Source organism: Manis javanica, chromosome 12 (genome assembly GCF_040802235.1).
Source record: "Manis javanica isolate MJ-LG chromosome 12, MJ_LKY, whole genome shotgun sequence".
In the NCBI taxonomy this organism is placed as follows: Eukaryota; Metazoa; Chordata; class Mammalia; order Pholidota; family Manidae; genus Manis; species Manis javanica.
Window position 1 is genome coordinate 101,160,792 of NC_133167.1, and position 17,489 is coordinate 101,178,280.

The 17,489-nt window shown below is 46.9% G+C and overlaps 1 protein-coding gene and 1 long non-coding RNA gene across 5 annotated transcripts in view; one reads left to right on the forward strand and one right to left on the reverse strand.

Moving 5' to 3' along the window:
• The window catches only part of CENPU (centromere protein U), a 25,249-nt gene continuing 7,760 nt past the window's right edge, over window positions 1–17,489 (forward strand). Inside the window, exons 1-7 of one of the 3 annotated variants that reach the window (XM_036996566.2) lie at window positions 1–1,099; window positions 4,611–4,659; window positions 6,145–6,262; window positions 9,332–9,437; window positions 13,515–13,575; window positions 13,970–14,194; window positions 17,426–17,489. In XM_036996566.2, coding sequence (XP_036852461.2) covers window positions 951–1,099; window positions 4,611–4,659; window positions 6,145–6,262; window positions 9,332–9,437; window positions 13,515–13,575; window positions 13,970–14,194; window positions 17,426–17,489 — 772 coding nt within the window. In that variant the 5' untranslated portion in view covers window positions 1–950. The remainder of the gene's footprint in view (window positions 1,100–4,610; window positions 4,660–6,144; window positions 6,263–9,331; window positions 9,438–13,514; window positions 13,576–13,969; window positions 14,195–17,425) is intronic. The other 2 variants (XM_036996561.2, XM_073219174.1) reach the window with 2 other exon arrangements.
• LOC140845242 (uncharacterized) lies at window positions 9,718–13,478 on the reverse strand. Of its 2 annotated transcripts, none has more exons than XR_012124031.1 (3): window positions 12,728–13,478; window positions 10,794–11,026; window positions 9,718–10,461 (listed from the first exon to the last, which is right to left on the reverse strand). It is a non-coding gene; the product is annotated as an uncharacterized lncRNA (long non-coding RNA). The 2 variants fall into 2 exon arrangements; XR_012124030.1 differs by having other exon boundaries at window positions 10,710–11,026.

Genomic DNA, 17,489 nt, shown 5'->3' on the forward strand with positions numbered 1-17,489 from the left:
CATTGATATATCCAGGTAGAAAAGCATGGGAATGATAAACACAAAACCATTAGGGTGGTTATCCTTGGGAGTTATGATGATTTATTTCTTCATCCACTGGTGAGTACATGGTGGTCCCTTTAACTTTATGCTGTATTCTTCTGTAGGCATGACGTGTTATTTTTTATTGTAAAATATAACAAAATTTAGCATTTTAGCCATTTTTTAACTGTATGATTTAGCGGCACTGCTTATGTACAGATTTACATTGTTATGTAACCATTCACCGCTATCCATCTCCAGAACTTTCTCATCACCCCAAACTGTGCTTTTGGCGTCATATCCAAGAAATCATTGCTTAATCCAGTGTCTTGAAGCTTTTGCCGTTTCTTCTAAGAGTTTTATAGTTTCAGCTCTCACGTTTAGGCCTTAGATATATAGTTTTTTAATGGCGTGGTAAGCGTCCAACATCATTTTTTGGCAGAATAATTAATATTTCAACAGAAAGAGTGATAATCAGAGACTCTTAGCTCCACAAGGGGCCCTCTCCATTTCCGAATGAGGAAACTGGGCCTGGGGGTAAAATGACAGGCCAAGGCCCCGGCTGGTAGAGACAGTAGCCGACTCGAAGCCCAACCTCTTCGCTTGGGCAATGCGGTAACCTAGACAACCGCGCAGGCGCCTCAGCCGCAGGCGCACCACCCCGGGCAGGGATCCGCCTCCTCCAGGCCGGTCCCTGAGCCCTTTAGGCCCCGGCTCCGCCCCTTCCCCGCGCCTCGTGACGAGCCCACGCCCCACAGCTGGAGCCTTGGAAAACTGGCGCGGAGTATCGGTGGGAGGAAAGCCTGGCACATCTTTACGCACCGAGGACGCCAGCAGCCGGCTGTAAGGCGCGGACTCCACCTTCGCCTTCCTTTTATTCCAGGCCGGGTTTTCCTCGCGCTCCCGGACAGGGAGGAGCCCTGGGCCTGATGGCTCGGTGGGCCGGGGGCGTGGTGTGGCGGCGTGACGCACTCGGCTCCGATTGGCCGCTCGGAGCGGCTCAAGGTTTGGCGGGAGCTCCGCCTGCGCGGCAGCGGCCGGTCGGCATGGCTCCACCGCGGCGGACTCGGCGCGCCGGGTAAGTGCCTGTTTGCTACTCCTTTTCTCCTGCGGTGGTTTGTGCTGCTCCCGCCGCGGAGCGCGGCTTCCTGGCTGGCTAGGCAGCGTGGAGCTCTTCGCTCGGGGCCTCGGTTTCCGCGTCTGTAAAATGGGGCTAATGATAGCCCCAGCTCCTAGGATTACCTACAAGGGATTGTAGTTTACAGCTGCCCGGCGGGCAGGCGAGACCGTAAGCTGGAGCTGTTTTTGTGCGAGCGGCAAGTGGACTCCAGGTGTTTTGAAACAGCATAATTTGTGGAGTGCCTGCTGCTTGCCAGGTGTTGCGTTTTAGTGGCGTTTACACTCGGGCCGGTGGTCAGTGTTATTTTCAGTATCCTGCTGTTTTTGTAACAAACCAGCTGAGTCAAATCACCGGTGGGGCACCATCTGCCTCTTGTTATTCTTAAAAGGGGCACTCCAGGATAAGCAAGCGTTTTTTTGTTTAAATCAAAAAGGGCATGCCTTTGAAAAAAGGTTGCAAAATGTTATTCCTGGATGCATTGGCAACTGTCTCGCCGGCGGTGCCTGGAGAGCGTCCAGAGGCCGGGTCTGGCCCTGGCTGCAGGGGTCTTGCTGGGGTCGGTTCACAAGGTCTTAACTGAGGACGGGGCCGTGGGAAGATAGGAGGGAGAAGGTGGTATGGAAGGCGAGCCAGGCGGAGCAGGAGAGAGCAGGAGGCGGAAGAAATGGAGGCTGGTCTCCTGGGGCCAGTGGGGAAAGAGGCTTGGCCTGGAACCTCAGCTGATGAGAGTTAAACTTAGCAGATAAGCCGGTGGTTTTTGTGTGTCTCTCTCCCTTATTTTATTTTTATTTTTTGCTGAAAATCAAAGCAGTGGTTCTCAAAGTGTAGTTCCTTGACCAGCAGCGTCAGCAGCACAGGAACCTCGTTAGAAAGGCAAAATCTCAAGCCTCAGCCAAGATTTACTGAATCAGACCGTCTGAGCTGAAGCCAAGCCGTCGATGTTAACAAGCCAGGTGATGCTGGTGTCTGCGATTTGAGAAACCCCTGTTCCCGTTCTCCAACTTTTTTGTTTTCTGTGATTCACAGTACTGATGTTTTACATCACGATTACTACACACACACATATGTACAACATAACAGAAGGGGCTTATGAAAATGCTCTGTCCGGTGCAATCTTAAATTTCATTATTTTGTATTTCCTTTTAAAAAATGATAGGGAGAAATCATTCATGGAGCATTTAATGCGTGGCAGTCACGGTTCTCAGCATCGATTTTTATCTTACTTTTGGTTAATCACTCCATGAGATAGGTACTATTTTATTACTGTGTTACAAGAGAGAAAACAGAATCAGAATAAAGCTAAATAACTTTCTCAAAGCCACACAGTTTACTTAGTGGTAGATCCATGACATTTCTGCCTTGGGGACAAAAACAGACAAAACATAGCTGGCAGACTCAAACAAAAGAGAAAGGTGTGCATATTAACATGAGTAGTACTATTTCTCCACTTGTTTGGTGCTGAGATATTTGAATAAAATATTGTACACACATTCCCATAAAACCAAAATTTATATAAGCAAAATTTAACAGAAAAGAATATAAGGAGGATAGTTATGAAAAAGTCAAGTGAATTAAACATTATTAAAATACATAGGATACAAGGTAATTCAACTAGATAATTGACAGTATCTACAGAATTTTAAATTGATAAATCATCATACATGTAAATATCAGTTTTATATAAGGAATAGCCCCAATCTTCATAGAGAAAGCAGAGACCAACCATGTATCATTTGTCCATAAGTAAATAAAAGAATACATGAATGAATGAATATCTGTTTTTGACAGTCCAAGTTGATAATTTCCTAAATGTAATACATAATTTGTTATTTAAGAAGACACACACATACATATAAATCCAAAAGGCAGAAATTTCCTATCATGTAACAAGTCATTTTAACTAGAAATAAATAAAATAAAGTAAATCACTTGGTGTTAGGATGTGTAATATGATATCATGAGGTAGGTAGAAAAGAAGATGCACATGACTATATAAATGCAATGAGAGAAAGATGGGATCGATGGGTATTAAAAACAAATGTATGAATTTTTGTTTTTAGCAATGCTTTTAAGTACATGCGTTTTTATGTATATGCATGACATAGTTGGAAAAATGTGTTAAAAATACCAATTTTTTTGTAATTCCTTGAATGCGTGTTTTCCTAACATTCTAATGTGTACTATTTCTCTGTAAAGTCTTCAAATTATTCTCAGAAGAGATGACCTTGTCTTAGAAATAAAAATACACCCCCCCCCCCAAAAAAAATGCTAGGGAGAAAATCTTACAGGATATTATGGGGCAGTTGGTGTAATTTGGATATGTACTGTAGATTAGGCAATCATATCAGTGTTAAATTTCTTGATTTGGAAGTTGTACTGTGACTACGCAAGATCACAGAGAGAGAGAGATGCCTTCTCTGTCAGGGAAGACCGGCTGAAGTGTAGAGGGGTAAAGGTGTTCTGTGTCCCCAGTTTACCACACACATCCACACCCAGAAAGCAGATGAGACAAAATGTAGACAATTGGTGAACCTGGGTAAGGGTATAGAAGGGCCTTCTAGTATTCTTGTAATTTTTCTGTAAGTTTGAAAGTGTATCAAATAAAAAGTTACTCAAAGAAATATTGGTTCAGACACACCAAACTTGTTTTGCTACCCGCAGATGGGGACCGGAAGGCACGTTGTGTAGTCCAGCGCCGAGTACCATATCTTGCCAGGGCATTCCTCGCTGCCTGGTATAGTGCGTGACGCACAGATGATGTTCCAGGCATATTCCCTGACAGTATTACTCCATGCCACTCTTACTTCCAGTTTTTATTCTGGTCACTGTTGTTACATCTCACTTACTTGCAGCTTGTTGAAGATAGGCAACTTCATCTTTTATGCTAATACCCACTGCGGAGAAGTGGGGCGGGTGGAAGGTGGCAGCTCTGGCTTTGAACTAATGCAGATTTTAAGGCAGGCCCCTCTCCTTCCTGGCTGTGTGCTGATTTGGGCAAATGCATGTCTGTAACATGGGACTCACTTCTCCCTTATAGGACTGTTAGAGGTAAATGGGAAAATGTACCTTCAGGAGCCAGGCACAGCGTAGAGCGGGTGTCAGGTGCTTAGTAAATGTTAATGTACCTCTCCTTTGCTCAAGTCTGCAGGGACAGTGAGGCACTGCTATTGATGGGGACCTCAGGGACAAGGACAAGAACACGTTTAGGAGTTTTCTATGTACCTGAGGAGAGAGGTGCTGTTTTATACATTAGTGATATGATTTGACCTGTAAAAAATATAATTAAGTTTGTGAGATACAGGTTCTGCTTTCTAAAGCGATTTTGCCCAAACTTGAGTGCCCAGTCTTGGTGCAACTAATGAGAATTATATTTTGGGGAAAAAAACGCTTAGAAGGGATTGCAAGTTGTGTTTCCCCCAGTTATTTTAAATATTTCCTAACTCTAACGTGTGTTTTTGCTGTTTAATAGTGTGAGATCGTCAAAGGACACTGTAGGAAGGGCACGGTCCACAAAAGATGTAAGTCATCTTTTTTATATCTCAAATGTAATATTCTTATAGTCGTAATACAAAATAGAAGGTTGTGGGGGTCTCAGAGCTTCCTAGACTTGGTTTGATAAGCTCAGTGTTTCACTGGAATGAACAAGTTACTCCTTTTCCTCCCGCTCTTTCCCATGTAATGAAGCAGATGGCCACTGCTAACATTTTGAATCTTTTTCCTGGACCTGAGTTGGTGGTGTTTTCAGTTGGGTGATTGACATCAGGTAAAAATTGTACAGCTTGCTGTATTTTGCTTTTCTCACTTAAAGCCATTTCCCTGTGTTATCCGCATTGTAGTTGCACTCTAGGGTGGGGCCTCGAGGGCACAGCTTCATCTCTTTACCACTCTCCACGTTATTTTGCAATGGCCAGTCCAGTTGCTTTGGGAAGTCTCATCCATGTCGCAGGAGGGTGCTGGGTGCCCCCCTGGCTATCGAGCCGCCTGGCCTTCAGAGGGAGGCCCAGGGGGCTGTGTCCGCCCCGGCCTGAGCTGGCTCTGCCTGGGGATGGAGAGCTCTCAGCCCCAGGCGGCTGAAGCGCAGTGTGCCTGGGACGGATTTCCCAGCTGTCCTGACCGGGTGCCCTCTTTGGAAGGCAGGTCTGATGCTTCAGGGCGGGAGGAGGGTGGAGGGAACTCAGCTCCTCTTTGCCTTCCAGCGGGGAGCCCTCCAGGCGAGACTCTTCAGCGAGCGCTCACTGACGGCTGAAGTTGTTGTCAGTTTTATTCCATCTCCTTTGAATTGTACAGAATTTTCTCATGGTTTCTTGTCTGCCAATGGTGCCCGTCCAATTTTCCAGAGCTGCTGTGGAAGTTTCTCTCATTTTCTGTATGTTTTGGCCTTACATGAGGATTGAGGATGGTAAATTTCATGGGGCTTATTAGTATATGGAACTGTAAATCATGTCTCCGGCCTCAAGTCAGGAGCTTTTGCCCCGGTGTTCCTCAGAACAGTTGATGGCCTTTCAGGTGTATGGGCATATCACTGGGAGAGGGCCCAGGCCTGGCAGTCATGGCCCTTGGGCCGAATCTGGCTTGTCCCCTATTTTTGTACAGCTCTGTGAGCTAAGAACATGGTTTTTACAGTTTTAAATGGTTGAAATAATGTCTCATGACATGTGAAAATGATATGAAATTCAGCTTTCCATATGCAGAAATGAAGTTTTATTGCAACACGGCCATGCTTACTGTGTCTGCCTTCACACCATAACGACTGAGTTAAGTAGTTTCAACAGAGACCCTACGGTGTACAAAGTCTGATACGTTTACTCTCTTGTCCTTTGTAGAAAATCTTGCCAGCGCCCCTGCCTTAGAAATACGCAAGGAGTCTTGTGTGCCCCCAACGGTGTTAAAGATCGCTTCTTTGGGCAGTAGTGATACCAGGAGTGTCTTGCTACATAAATGGCCTTTGTGATGTTCTTGTTTGTTAGCGCCAATTCAATGACTTGGACTTTATTCACTTTTAGAAAGCTGGTGAAAAGCCCGCGCCTACCAATGTATTTGATTTTCCTGATGGTTCTCATATCTCAAGCATCAGCAGGCTGGTTGACAATGAGAAAGATGAAGAACCTTATGAAACCTTTGGTTAGTATTATACATCTTTATCCTAAAAACTTTGAAGTTTAAGCAACAGCATTTAGACTAATTACTAAAAAAAAAAATAGAGAAATGTCTTCAAATATGAAAATCATTGTCTTCCACATGAGTGTAATGTTCTAGGGAGTACTTGATATTTTGAATTACTTTTTTCTCACTTCCAGGTCCATTGGAACTAAGCACTCTATTAAATATCAAAGTAGAACGCCGCTAGTAGCATCTGTCAATAAGCTATTAGAACACCTCTTGTAGTACAGTGTAACACGACGGACATAAAACATACTTCTCACTCCATACGGCAGAGGCATTCAGCGAGGGGCTTTAATTCAGGAGGCGAGGAGGGCTATCTTGCCCTGTTCTTAAACGCACAGAGGCCAGAGGATGCTTAGGTCAGCAGTGGCCGAGCTTCGCCTGTGTCCTGGGAGTGTGAGGAAAACAGGCCTGGCACCTGCTTGTCCAGATAGCACTGCCTCTGTCTCTGTGTCACCGGGCACTCCAGAGGCCAAAAGTGATAAAGTGCCAAGTGCCCCCATATGTAGAACAGCATGATGAGACATTTTTGCCAGAATAAGTTTTAAGGGACTTTTGAAAATGTATATACCCTCTCTCGTATTTTTAATAAGGGATTTGTGAATTTTACAAGGCGAAAAGTACTCATTACCAGAATACATCTTTCATGACTTGATAAAAATGTTTTGCTTACGTACTGAAAAGAAAACTAAATGTAAAAGATCTGAATCTGAAAGAAGTCCAATCATTTAAAAATTGATGTCATTCACTTTCCATAAAATTCACCCTTTCAAGGTGTACAGTGCAGTGGTGTTTCAGTGTGTTCACAAAATTGTACAGCCATCACCATTATCTATTTTAGAGCATTTTAATTACCCCAGAAAGAAACTCTCTGCCCATCCCTCCTCCAGCCCCTGGCAGCCCCAAATCTTCCTCCTGTCCCTGTGGATTTGCCTGTTCATACAGATGGGATTGTGCACTGTGTGACCACCTGCGACTGGCTTCTTTCACTTAGACTAGAACCTTCCAGACCAATCTGTATTGTAGCAAATGTCAGTCGTTCACTCCCGCCCATTTCCATAGCTCAGGGATCCACTGGTCGGATATGCTCCATTTCTTCACCCATTCATCAGTTGATGTACATTTGGGTTGTTTCTGTTTTTTGTTTTATGAGTAATGCTGCTGTGAACATTCGTGTACGAGTCTTTCTGTGCACTTGTTTTCTTTTCTCCTGGGTGTACCTGAGTGGAATTGCTAAGTCATGTGACAGTTCCACTTGAACTTTCCGAGGTACTGTTTAACGAAGCGGTGGTGCCACTTTACATTCCCACCAGCAGTCCGAGGGTTCTAGTTTCTCCACATCTTTGCCAACACCTGTTACTGTCCGTTTGATTCTAGCCCTCCTAGTGGGTGTGAAGTGGCACCTCATTGTGTTTGTGCAGTAAGGTATACATAACATAACATTCACCGTTTTACGTTTTTTCACATACAGTCCGTGGCATCATGCGCTCACAGTGTGCCGTCACTCACCGTCCATCCTGTCCCGTTAAACACCAGCTCCCACCCCCCAAGCCCAACTTCTCATTCCTTGAATCAGGCGATTGTCCTTCAGTATCCGTTTTAAAACAGTGATATTCCATCCTGTATGCATGTCCATTCATCTGTCAGTGGGCATTCGGTGCTTCCACCTTTCGGTGCTTGTGAATATCTGTTCAAGTCCCTGCTTTCACATCTTTTGGAAACGTACCCCACAGTGCAACTGCTGGATCATATGGTGATTCTGTGTTCGGACCTCTGAGGAGCCGCCATGCCGTTTTTCCACAGCGGCTGCACCCTTTTGCATTCCCACAAGCAGTGCTCAAGGGTTCCATTTCTCCACGAAATCCTCACTTGTTTTGTTTTTTTTTGCTAATAGCCATCTTAATGGATGTGACGTGGTATCTCACAGAGGTTTGGGTTGCATTTCTCTAATGACTAGCCATGTTGAATAGCATTTCATTGCTTACTGGCCATTGGTATTATGTTCTTTAAAGACATGTCTGTTCAAACCCTTTACCGATTTTTAAATTGGGCTGTTTATCTTTTTATTGAATTGTAAGAGTCCAGTTTATTTGACTGGTTACATACAGAGATTCAGGATTAGTCTATATTTTTCTTGTTTCTCAAAGTAGTAAGTAAATCCCTTTGCCTGGTTGAGGGCAGTGCAGAGTGTGTTACTAACTTTACAGTTGTGCAGTTGATATGGGCTTTATTTAAGCAGCTGTTTATTGGAAAACATGTCACTTAAATTTGCACTGCCTTGCTGAAATCGGAGCATGAAGGGATGGTTGCTCTGCTGTCCGCAGGCAGCCCCTGCAGTCACTTGGCTCCGCCCTGCCGGCCCCCTGCCCAGCACCCTCACCTGCACCCCTGCCATGAGCCCAACCCGGTGCCCAGGCCTCGCAGGTACACTTTCCCAAGGAGGTAGGCACCTCCTCCTCCTCTCGGCACCTCCTTTCCCTGCCTTCCGCCAGGGCCGTTTGGTCCCCCCTTTCATCGGCTTCCTCATTTTAGAGGCTCTAGTGCTGCAGAGGACAGCAGGGACCAGGGAGGTGAGGGGGGACTGTCTCCCCACCCCCAAGAGGCCATTCATCCACAAACATTGACCCTGCACTTGGGGAGGGAATGGAGCCGCAGGAGTGCCTGCCTTGGGGTTCATGCAGTCTCCTGGGGGAGGGTGCAGGGCTCCACTGGGTGAAGGAAGAGAATGCCAGACTTCCTGGGTGTATTTATATTTTTTCTCATTAAAAAATTTCCATATAATATGTAAGGACAGTAATACAGGTTATTGTTGATAAACATCCATGTATTTATTGATGAAATGGTCTGAATTTTTCATTGTTGAGTTGTGAGATCAAAAATCTTTGACAGGTAGCCTGCGTGACTGACTGTGATTCTGTGAGCCATTGAGACAGAGGTTGCTTTGTGCCCCCTTGTAAAGGAACAAACTCAAACACGGCCCAGCAGCCGGCCTCTTACCGCTGCCCCCTTGTTTTCCATCTTTCCTAGATCCCCCCTTACACAGCACGGCTATATATGCTGATGAGGAAGAATTCTCCAGACTCTGTGGATCATCTACCCCTTCACCTCCTCAAGGAAAAGAAGCAAAAATAAGGTGCCTTATGTTTCTACATTTGTTTACTCATGGGTAATGGGGTTTCCTAGAAGCTCTTTAAGATGGAAGCTTATAAAAACTAGAGCTTTTTAAAGATCTTTTGAGCCAACTTTCAGGAGAACTAGTAGTACATAAGAAGTAATTTTTTTTTAATTGACATTACTTACTACTAATTATAGGTACAAATTTCCAGTACAAAAAAGGCATGGGGATGAAATGTATACATGGTGACTGTAGTTAATAACACTGTATCATATATTTGAAAGTTGGTAGTAGTAGATCTTTGAAGTTCTCATCACAAGAAAGAATTCTCTATGAACTTTTTAGTTGTGACAGATAGATGTTAACTAGACTTACTGTGGCAATCATTTTGCAATATTTACAAATATCACATCATGTTGCACCCAAAACTAATGTTATATGTCAGTTGTACCTCAATGGATAGAAGTGCAATTTAATAACAAAAAATGCTGATTATCCTGGAATGCATGCCTGTGAAGGTAAAACAAATGAAGGAGGGAGAGGTTTTATGGGCATAGAATTGTAGGTGACTTTGAGAGGTCCTTCTGATTTCTGAGTTCTCTGTCGCAAAGGAGATGGCGCCCCGAGGAGCAGGGGGTACCGCGTACACGGACACACGCAGTCTGTTGTGTGTCGCAGACGTATTGGCCCTAGGAAGCTCTGGTTTGAGTTTTACAAATTGACCTGAAGGCGTGGGTCATGTGAAAATAACTCCACAGAGGCAACTGGAGGTCAAATTATATAATGAACCCTTCAGGAACCGTAGTACTGATTATAAATTGTGAGAGCAAATTCTCGACTTAAGGACCTTTATTAGTTAATAAGTCAGTTCTAGTTATTGAGTATACATTGAAGGTAGAAAAACGGCATTTTACAAACAAGTACTCTTCTTGGGCGGACGTCTGCATCAGAAGGTCTCAGGTCATCTGCGGCGGGAGGGTTCACGGTGCTCCATCAGTATGGAGACTCCAGGTTTTCCATGGGATGTTACTGAAAATCACTACTGAAACCAAATGTTCAGAAGAACACACACTTTATTTTAAACGATGATGTAATTTTTAAAGAGCAATTTTTTTGAATAGATAACACAAGTCACGTGGTTTAAAAATGCAAAAAGATTCCCAATAAATAGTCTATCTCATCTCCAACACATGCAGCTGTTGCACCCCCTTCTTCTTTCTCCCCCATTATTAATCTCTTCTCTGTCCTTTCAGACTCTGTGTGCATGTAGAAGCAAGTAGGAATACGTACTTTCAAGCTTTCTTATATGGGAGAAGTCGTGGGCCGTGGTGCCGAGCTTTATTCACTGAGTGTACGTCAGAGGTGCTTACATACCGGCTCTTGGAGCTTCGCCTTCCCTGTGGCACAGGGGCGGGTTGGCCAAGGCCATTCCAGAGTCTGTTTATGCAAAGGTCACCAAACGCGGTGAACGGCATGTGTCAGGCACCATGGCGGGAGGAGGCGTGGTGAGTCGGTAAATAGCATGCAGGGGGGCACGCTGCAGGTGGTTATTCTTTCGTCATGGTTGTAGGGACTGCTGGTTGTCCACCCCAGTGTCTTCCCCTTTTCTTTAGTGATAAAATAATTGATTTTAGCTGAGCAGATGGCTGGCCGAATAAATATTTCATGGCTTCTCTTACAGCTAATTGTCTATATGATTAAATTTTAGCCAAAGAAATATCTATAACTTCTGAAAGTGTCTTTATAGGGAGGATTATGCCCTTCTTTGTTCCTTCCTTATGGTTGGAATAGGATGTGATGGCCAAAGCTTAGCAACCTTATTGGGCCCTGAGGCCACATACTAAGAAAATGGATCATTAGGTAAAAGGAATCTGGGTCTCTCCTGATGGTGGAACTGCTAAACCAGCCCCAAGCTGTCTTTGGAGTTTTGCTGACAAGGAAATAGAATATCTTGTATAAACTGTTTGGGGGTGGTTTTTCTGCCATTTGCAGCTGTACCTAATCCTATCTTAACTGGGTAAGGAATTTTGTTAGTTGGAGAATTTTGAGCAGGAGTGACATGCTCAGGTCGGCATTTAAAAATGCTCCCTGTGGCTGCATGTGGAGAAGGGATTTGAGAGAGGCAGGAATGGACTGCAGAGGCCAGTGTGGAAGCCGTTGTGGTAGCCGGGGGTGGAGGGGGGACTGGGGCCACTGGAGAAGAGTGAGTGGGCTCAAGAAGTGGGTAGGAAGCAGGGTGGCAGCGCTGGTGGCAGGGCTCCAGGAGGGCAGGGCGGGGCTGCCGCCGTGGCTTTCCAGCGTGTGGGAGTGTTTGATGGGGGGCTGTCGTCAGAGGTGGAGCATCCCGTCCTCACAGCCATGGTGGATTTGGTGTGGAGGTGCCTGGGCCTGTTGTCCACTGGGGCTCATGCCACTTTGTCTGTGAGTAGGTGACATGAGCTGTGGGCATGGTGAGGCCACAGAGACAGTAGCCTGAGAGGAGGCGAGGCCCAGGCCGTCCCTCAGAAAAGCCACCCCATGTGGATGGGGGGAAGGAGCTTGCAACAGAGAGAGACGGGGCTGGAGGAGGAAAAGCCAGAGCCGTGTCTGTCCACAGGCACAGGGTGGGGTGGGTGTGGGGTCAGGAGGGTCACATGCAGTTGGAAATCGTGGTGGTGGTGGTGTGATAAGTCCAAACAGAAGATATTATTTGGGCAAGTTAGGGTTTGTCCATGGATCCACAAGGAGGTCCGGGCAGAGGGGTGCACTGGACGGAGAGGGATCGGCATCTCCTAGGACTCGCGGAGGCCTCGGCATCCAGGCCCCAAAACCTCCCAGGGCGGTTCAGTTCTTGGTCCCCGGCCTTCTCCCTCGCTGCCCCTGGCGTGTGGGTGATTCTGCTCATCTCCCTGTCCACCCACCTGCCGCAGCCTGTTTCAGCTCCCCACAGGCCCTCCTCCCCCAGGGCTGTGCTTGCCCCTTCCTCCTGAGGCCAGAACGCCCTGCCAGATGCCCATGGTCACGTCGGGGTCGCCAGGGCAGAGCCCCCCAGGCCTGTGCTCCCCCCTCCGGGGTCATCAGGCCATTCTGTTTTCGGTCTGAGAGTCGCTGCTGGTTTCTGCCCTCTGACCAGTCCCACCGTTCTGGCCTGTGGCCTCCTGGAGAACCCCCCTTTCTCCTGTCCGCACCCCGCCGTCTCCCTGCCGCTGCCCCCCGCCAGCGGCCCTGCCGTGGCTCCCCCTGCAGGCTCCTCTCTCTGGGACCGCTCCTGCCTCTGGCCCGCCTGCCCGCACAGTTTCTGGCGGGATCTTTTGAAATGCAAGTCTTACCTGTCATGCTGACCGCTTTTAGGGGCTCCCCGTGGCCCGTATGCATGGCCGAGAAGGCCTCTGTTCCAGTTGGATCATCGGGTAAGGAGACGCCGAGGCAGAGCGAGTCTGGGGAGGTTCATTAGTGACAGCCGTGGCAGGTGAGGGTGGGGAGCCGGGCTGGGGCGGAGGGGCCTCCGCCGTGCAGCAGCCTCACCCCTGGGCCGGCCTGCCGCGAGCTCTGCGGGACCGCCCGCCGGAGGGGCCTGGCGTCAGGCGGGAATGAACAGCCCCGGTGCCCGCGCGGCCGTCCTGCTGGACAGTGAACGCGTTACAGGAAGGCCCCATTTCTCAAGTCATTTCTACTCACTGTTCTTTGCATTTTTAAGTCAGTATAACATACATGTTTGTTGTGTTGAATGGAATGAAAAACCGAGCTGACTCTCGTGTCTCTGAAGTTGAGGGTTATGCAAGGGAAAAAAGGTGTTGCCCTGTCTGCAGATCGGCTGTCGGGCGCGGGGGGCGGGGGCGCCCTGGGAGCGTAGGGTTCTGGGAGGAAGGCGCAGTTCTCAGAGCGGCCACAGGGTGCCGCCCTGACAGGACGCTTCCGGCCTGCCGGGTACACTGGCCCGGGTGTCCGGGGCGGGGGGCGCCCGCTCAGTCGGGGAGGGTCACGGGCCACCCTGACCGGGGAGATCTCATTCAACGGAACATATTTTCGTGTCGGAAGAGCAGTGTGTAGAAGAAGTGAATTAAAAAACTGAAATGTGTTCAAGGTATTCATTGATGGCTTGTTTCTTTGGTACAGTTCAGACACTTCTGAAATTGAAGCAAGTGAAAATGAGTCTGTAGAAATTAGTGCAAAAAAGGTATGTAGGCGTCTTCTCTTAATTTGTAAGATATTTCATAGCCTATTTAGATTGGATACAGGTATCAGAAATTCTGTAAAATATTTCATATCCTGTTTAGATCAGCTATAAATAGAGCAAATGTGCAGCAGCGTTTTTCAAGGAAATATTTTTATATCTGAAGTATTTTTCATTACTTTCATCACATCTCCGGATACCTTACCAGTTTTCATAGCGTTCAAGTAATGCCTTTGATGAATGATCTAGAGGCCGAGCGAAGTGGGGGGCGTTTTACCTGGAGGTCTTCAGGCTAGTGTCCTGTCGTGTCCGCTGATCACGTCCAGTTTAGAAACGAGACCGTGAGGGCGGTTCGCATCTGTACTGTGTACCTAGTAAAGCTGTCCTGTCGGTGCAGCCAGGGAGAAAGCCCCTGCCCGTTAGTGACGACTCCGAAAGCGCGGAAGACGGTGGCGGAGGCAGCGAAGTTGCCCCGGCAGAGGCAGCAGGCGCGCGGCGGCGTGCGGCGGGGCGTGCACAGCGCTCCGGGACACCTGCGCGGCCTGCGGCTCCCCGGAAGGCGGGGGCCCGCCGTGCCGCGCCCTCTGTGAAGAACGGGACCCTGGCGACAGAAGGCCAGCTGGTAAGAGACTGTCTGCCATCCCCCAATCAACAAAAACAAGTTGATTGAAAATGTTTAGGAGGAAAATAAAGCATTTTCTCTCTCAAGTTCATTCTAAAAGATGAAGTTTATAGTTTTCTTATAAGTAGTGTAGAAAATTTGGAAGATAACGGGAAGTGAGGTAAAGTCATCTATAATTCCAGCACCCAAAAATAACCCCAGCGATTCTGGTCTGTCCTCCGCGCCGAGCCTCTCTTGCCCGGCAGGGCCACGTCCTGTCACTCAGTGCCCTCCAGCAGCACCCTGATGGCTGAGTGACACTCTCCAGGGCGCCATAGTTTAATCTCTTACAAATCAACCGTTGCAATTAGTAAGTTTTTAGTGCTTTTCAAATTTCTAGCTAAATGTGCACACCCTTGGCCATTCTTTTGAAAAATAGTCATTATAAAATTTCTGCATTCCACATGTTATAAGATTCTTGACATACCTTTTGGCCAAGCCTTTACTATGTCGTTTTATTCAGTTGGTTTGATGCTTTGAATAAACAATTATCATGTTCAAAAATATTAAGAATCAGGTGTCTCTGTGACCCCACCTTCACTTTTCACCTTCCCCACGCACTGAACATGCGCCGCACTGGTAAGTGTACCTAGTTCCTCAGGATGGGTCCCTGCCCATACGGGTAGTACGAGGCTTACACAAAACATGGCGTGCGTTTGGTATCTTAGGTAAAAGTTGTATGCATGTCTGTTTTATGCTTAAGATAACTGAACTTTAGTTGCATATAAAAATTAACCCTTTTAGGGAGAAATGCGGGATCCACATATAAATCAAGTATAAAAATCAAACGAATATTCCTATTTGACCTGATTGTTTATAGTTCATAATGCGTGATCAAAACCGAAAGTTTATGTGATGACTGCCCTTGGACTGTTCACCATGTAAGAACTTATTCACTATGTAAGAATTTGTTCTCCATCTAAGAACTTGTTCGTTATGCTTCAGAAGACTGGAGACTGACGAGAATTAGGCTTGGGGTGGATTAATGATTGTGCATTGAGCATTGACTCCCCTATACAGAATTTATTGTTGTTAACAACCATTTGATCAATAAATATGAGAGATGCCCTCTCAAAAAAAAAAAAATTACCCCTTTTACTCCCTTGCTTTGATGTCACAACATAGCCAAATTCTCATAGTGTTTATTGATTGACAAATTAGCTGTAATTATTTTTAACACTCTTGTCCTTTACCCTTTAGAGTGGTTAGCACTTGGCCCTGATACCGTTTTAGTGTATCTGAGTCAGACCGTACTTGCCTTTCCCAGTGTTGTGTGTGTTTGTGTTACTGGTTACTGTCCTTGTGTTTCAGTGTGAAGGCCGCTGCGGTTTGTCAGGCAGACCTAGAGATGAGGTCCCTCAGCTTTATTTACTCACTCCTAGTCAGTAACTTCTTTGGGCACATTTATGAAAGCTGCTTTAAAGTCTGTTTTCTCAGTCACGTACCTGCTGTCCCTGGGTCAGTTTCTTTTTACTACTATTTCTGCCTTGACTCTGGGCCACACTTTCTGGGAAACAGTTTTATCCTAGTAACTCTTCATTTGTGTCTTGGACGCTGTTAACAGAATTCAGGGTCTCAAGAACCTGTGACCTTAATAGGTAGCCTGGTTACGGCTCAGATCACCTTGAACCTCACCGGGTTTGGTTTTATTTTTGTCTCCGTTTGTGGAAAGCCTGCGGTTTTCCAGGTCTGAGTGGGATGCAACCTGTGCGTTCTCAGGTGCAGAACAAATCCCCAGGCTTTGTGACTTAAAACGTGGATTTGTCTCTGTTCTGTGGGTCAGGAGTCCAGGCCTACCTGAGCTGGATTCCCCGCTGGGCCCCCGAGGCAGCCATAAGGAGACTAGCAGGGCTGACATCCCCGCGGCCCAGGGTCCCCGTCAGAGATGGTCCAGACTGTTGGTGGAGTTGATTCCTTGCTGTGGGCCTGAGGGTCGTTTCCTCCAGCTGAAGCTGGGGTCACCTCGGCTCCTGGTGCCCGCCCTGAGGGCCCAGTCACGTGGCCTGTCACAGAACAGAGCTACCGTCCTCAAAGCCTGCCCTCTCTCCAGGCAGCTGCAAGGGAGTCTCAGGTGACGTGACTCAGCGAGGGAGGGACCATCTGTTATATTCACGGGCACCACCCCCCATTTCAAGGGGAGGGGGTTCCACAAACCATTGGGGCTCGCCTTGTAACCCTGCCTCCCACAGCCTTTAGTCTGTCTCCCTGCTGGATCTGGTCCGAGGCTGGCTTGATGCTTTCTTAGGGTCAGTCTACACTCTAGGGCAGTGTTTTCAATTCTTTTGTCTTCCATAAAAATAAGGTTTTGGACATTTTCTTCTCCTTTTCACCCCCACTGTGGGGGTGAAATCATTAAACTGTATCATCAATACAAGTATGCTGTATATGTTTACGAACTGGGGTCCTTTGGAGGGCCACAAATGTATCTAAGAATTCCTTTACATCCCCCCTTGGGAAAAACATGGCCCTGTTTGAGATTGTACGCTCGAGAGAGTGGTTTTTACTCCTAAGGTGCAGGCTTTCTCTTAACTCAGGTGTTCAGTTTGAATGAGGTCTGTACTTTCTACATCTAATTTCTCCCAGAATTGCTTGTCCTCTATTGCCTGTTAGGTTCTTAATCCCATGACAGCTGCTTTCCAGCAGACGTGATGTGGTCTGGCTCTGTGCACAGGAAGCACTCAGTCAGGAAGTTTCGGGGGGCCTCCCCCAGCTGTGCTGTGACTTCTTCCCCTGGCGCCTCGGCAGCGGTGGCGCAGGGCTCTGCAGGGGCTCAGCTTGCAGCAGTGCAGCCTGGAGCTGCTCCGGGCGTGGAGGGAGTGGCCAGGCATTCACAGGGTTTGCCTGCCCAGTACCCAGCCTTGTTTGGCCTTTTGTCTTCATGCCTGAATCTAGTTCCTCCCACCCCCAATTTGATGGTGGTTTATGGCAAAACATTTCAGAAGCTGTTACTTCCTCATAGCTCGGAGCAGAAATTGAGCTGATTCCACACGTCATCGTCTTATAAATAACAAGGCAACCACTCCTAAAAGCCAACTTAAAGTTTTAGTTACTTTTTGAGGTAGTTTATATATTAGAACTAAATGAGAATAGCTAAAATATTACCTAACAGTGTTTGAGATACTCTCTTAATCCTGATGTTTTAAGAGAAGAACTTTTCTTAAATAAAAATCTTTGCTGTGTTTTCTTTGGTAGAAAACTCGAAGAAAGGTGTTTTGTGACAAAGGGAAGAAGTCAAGAAGCAAAGCCATAGACTCAG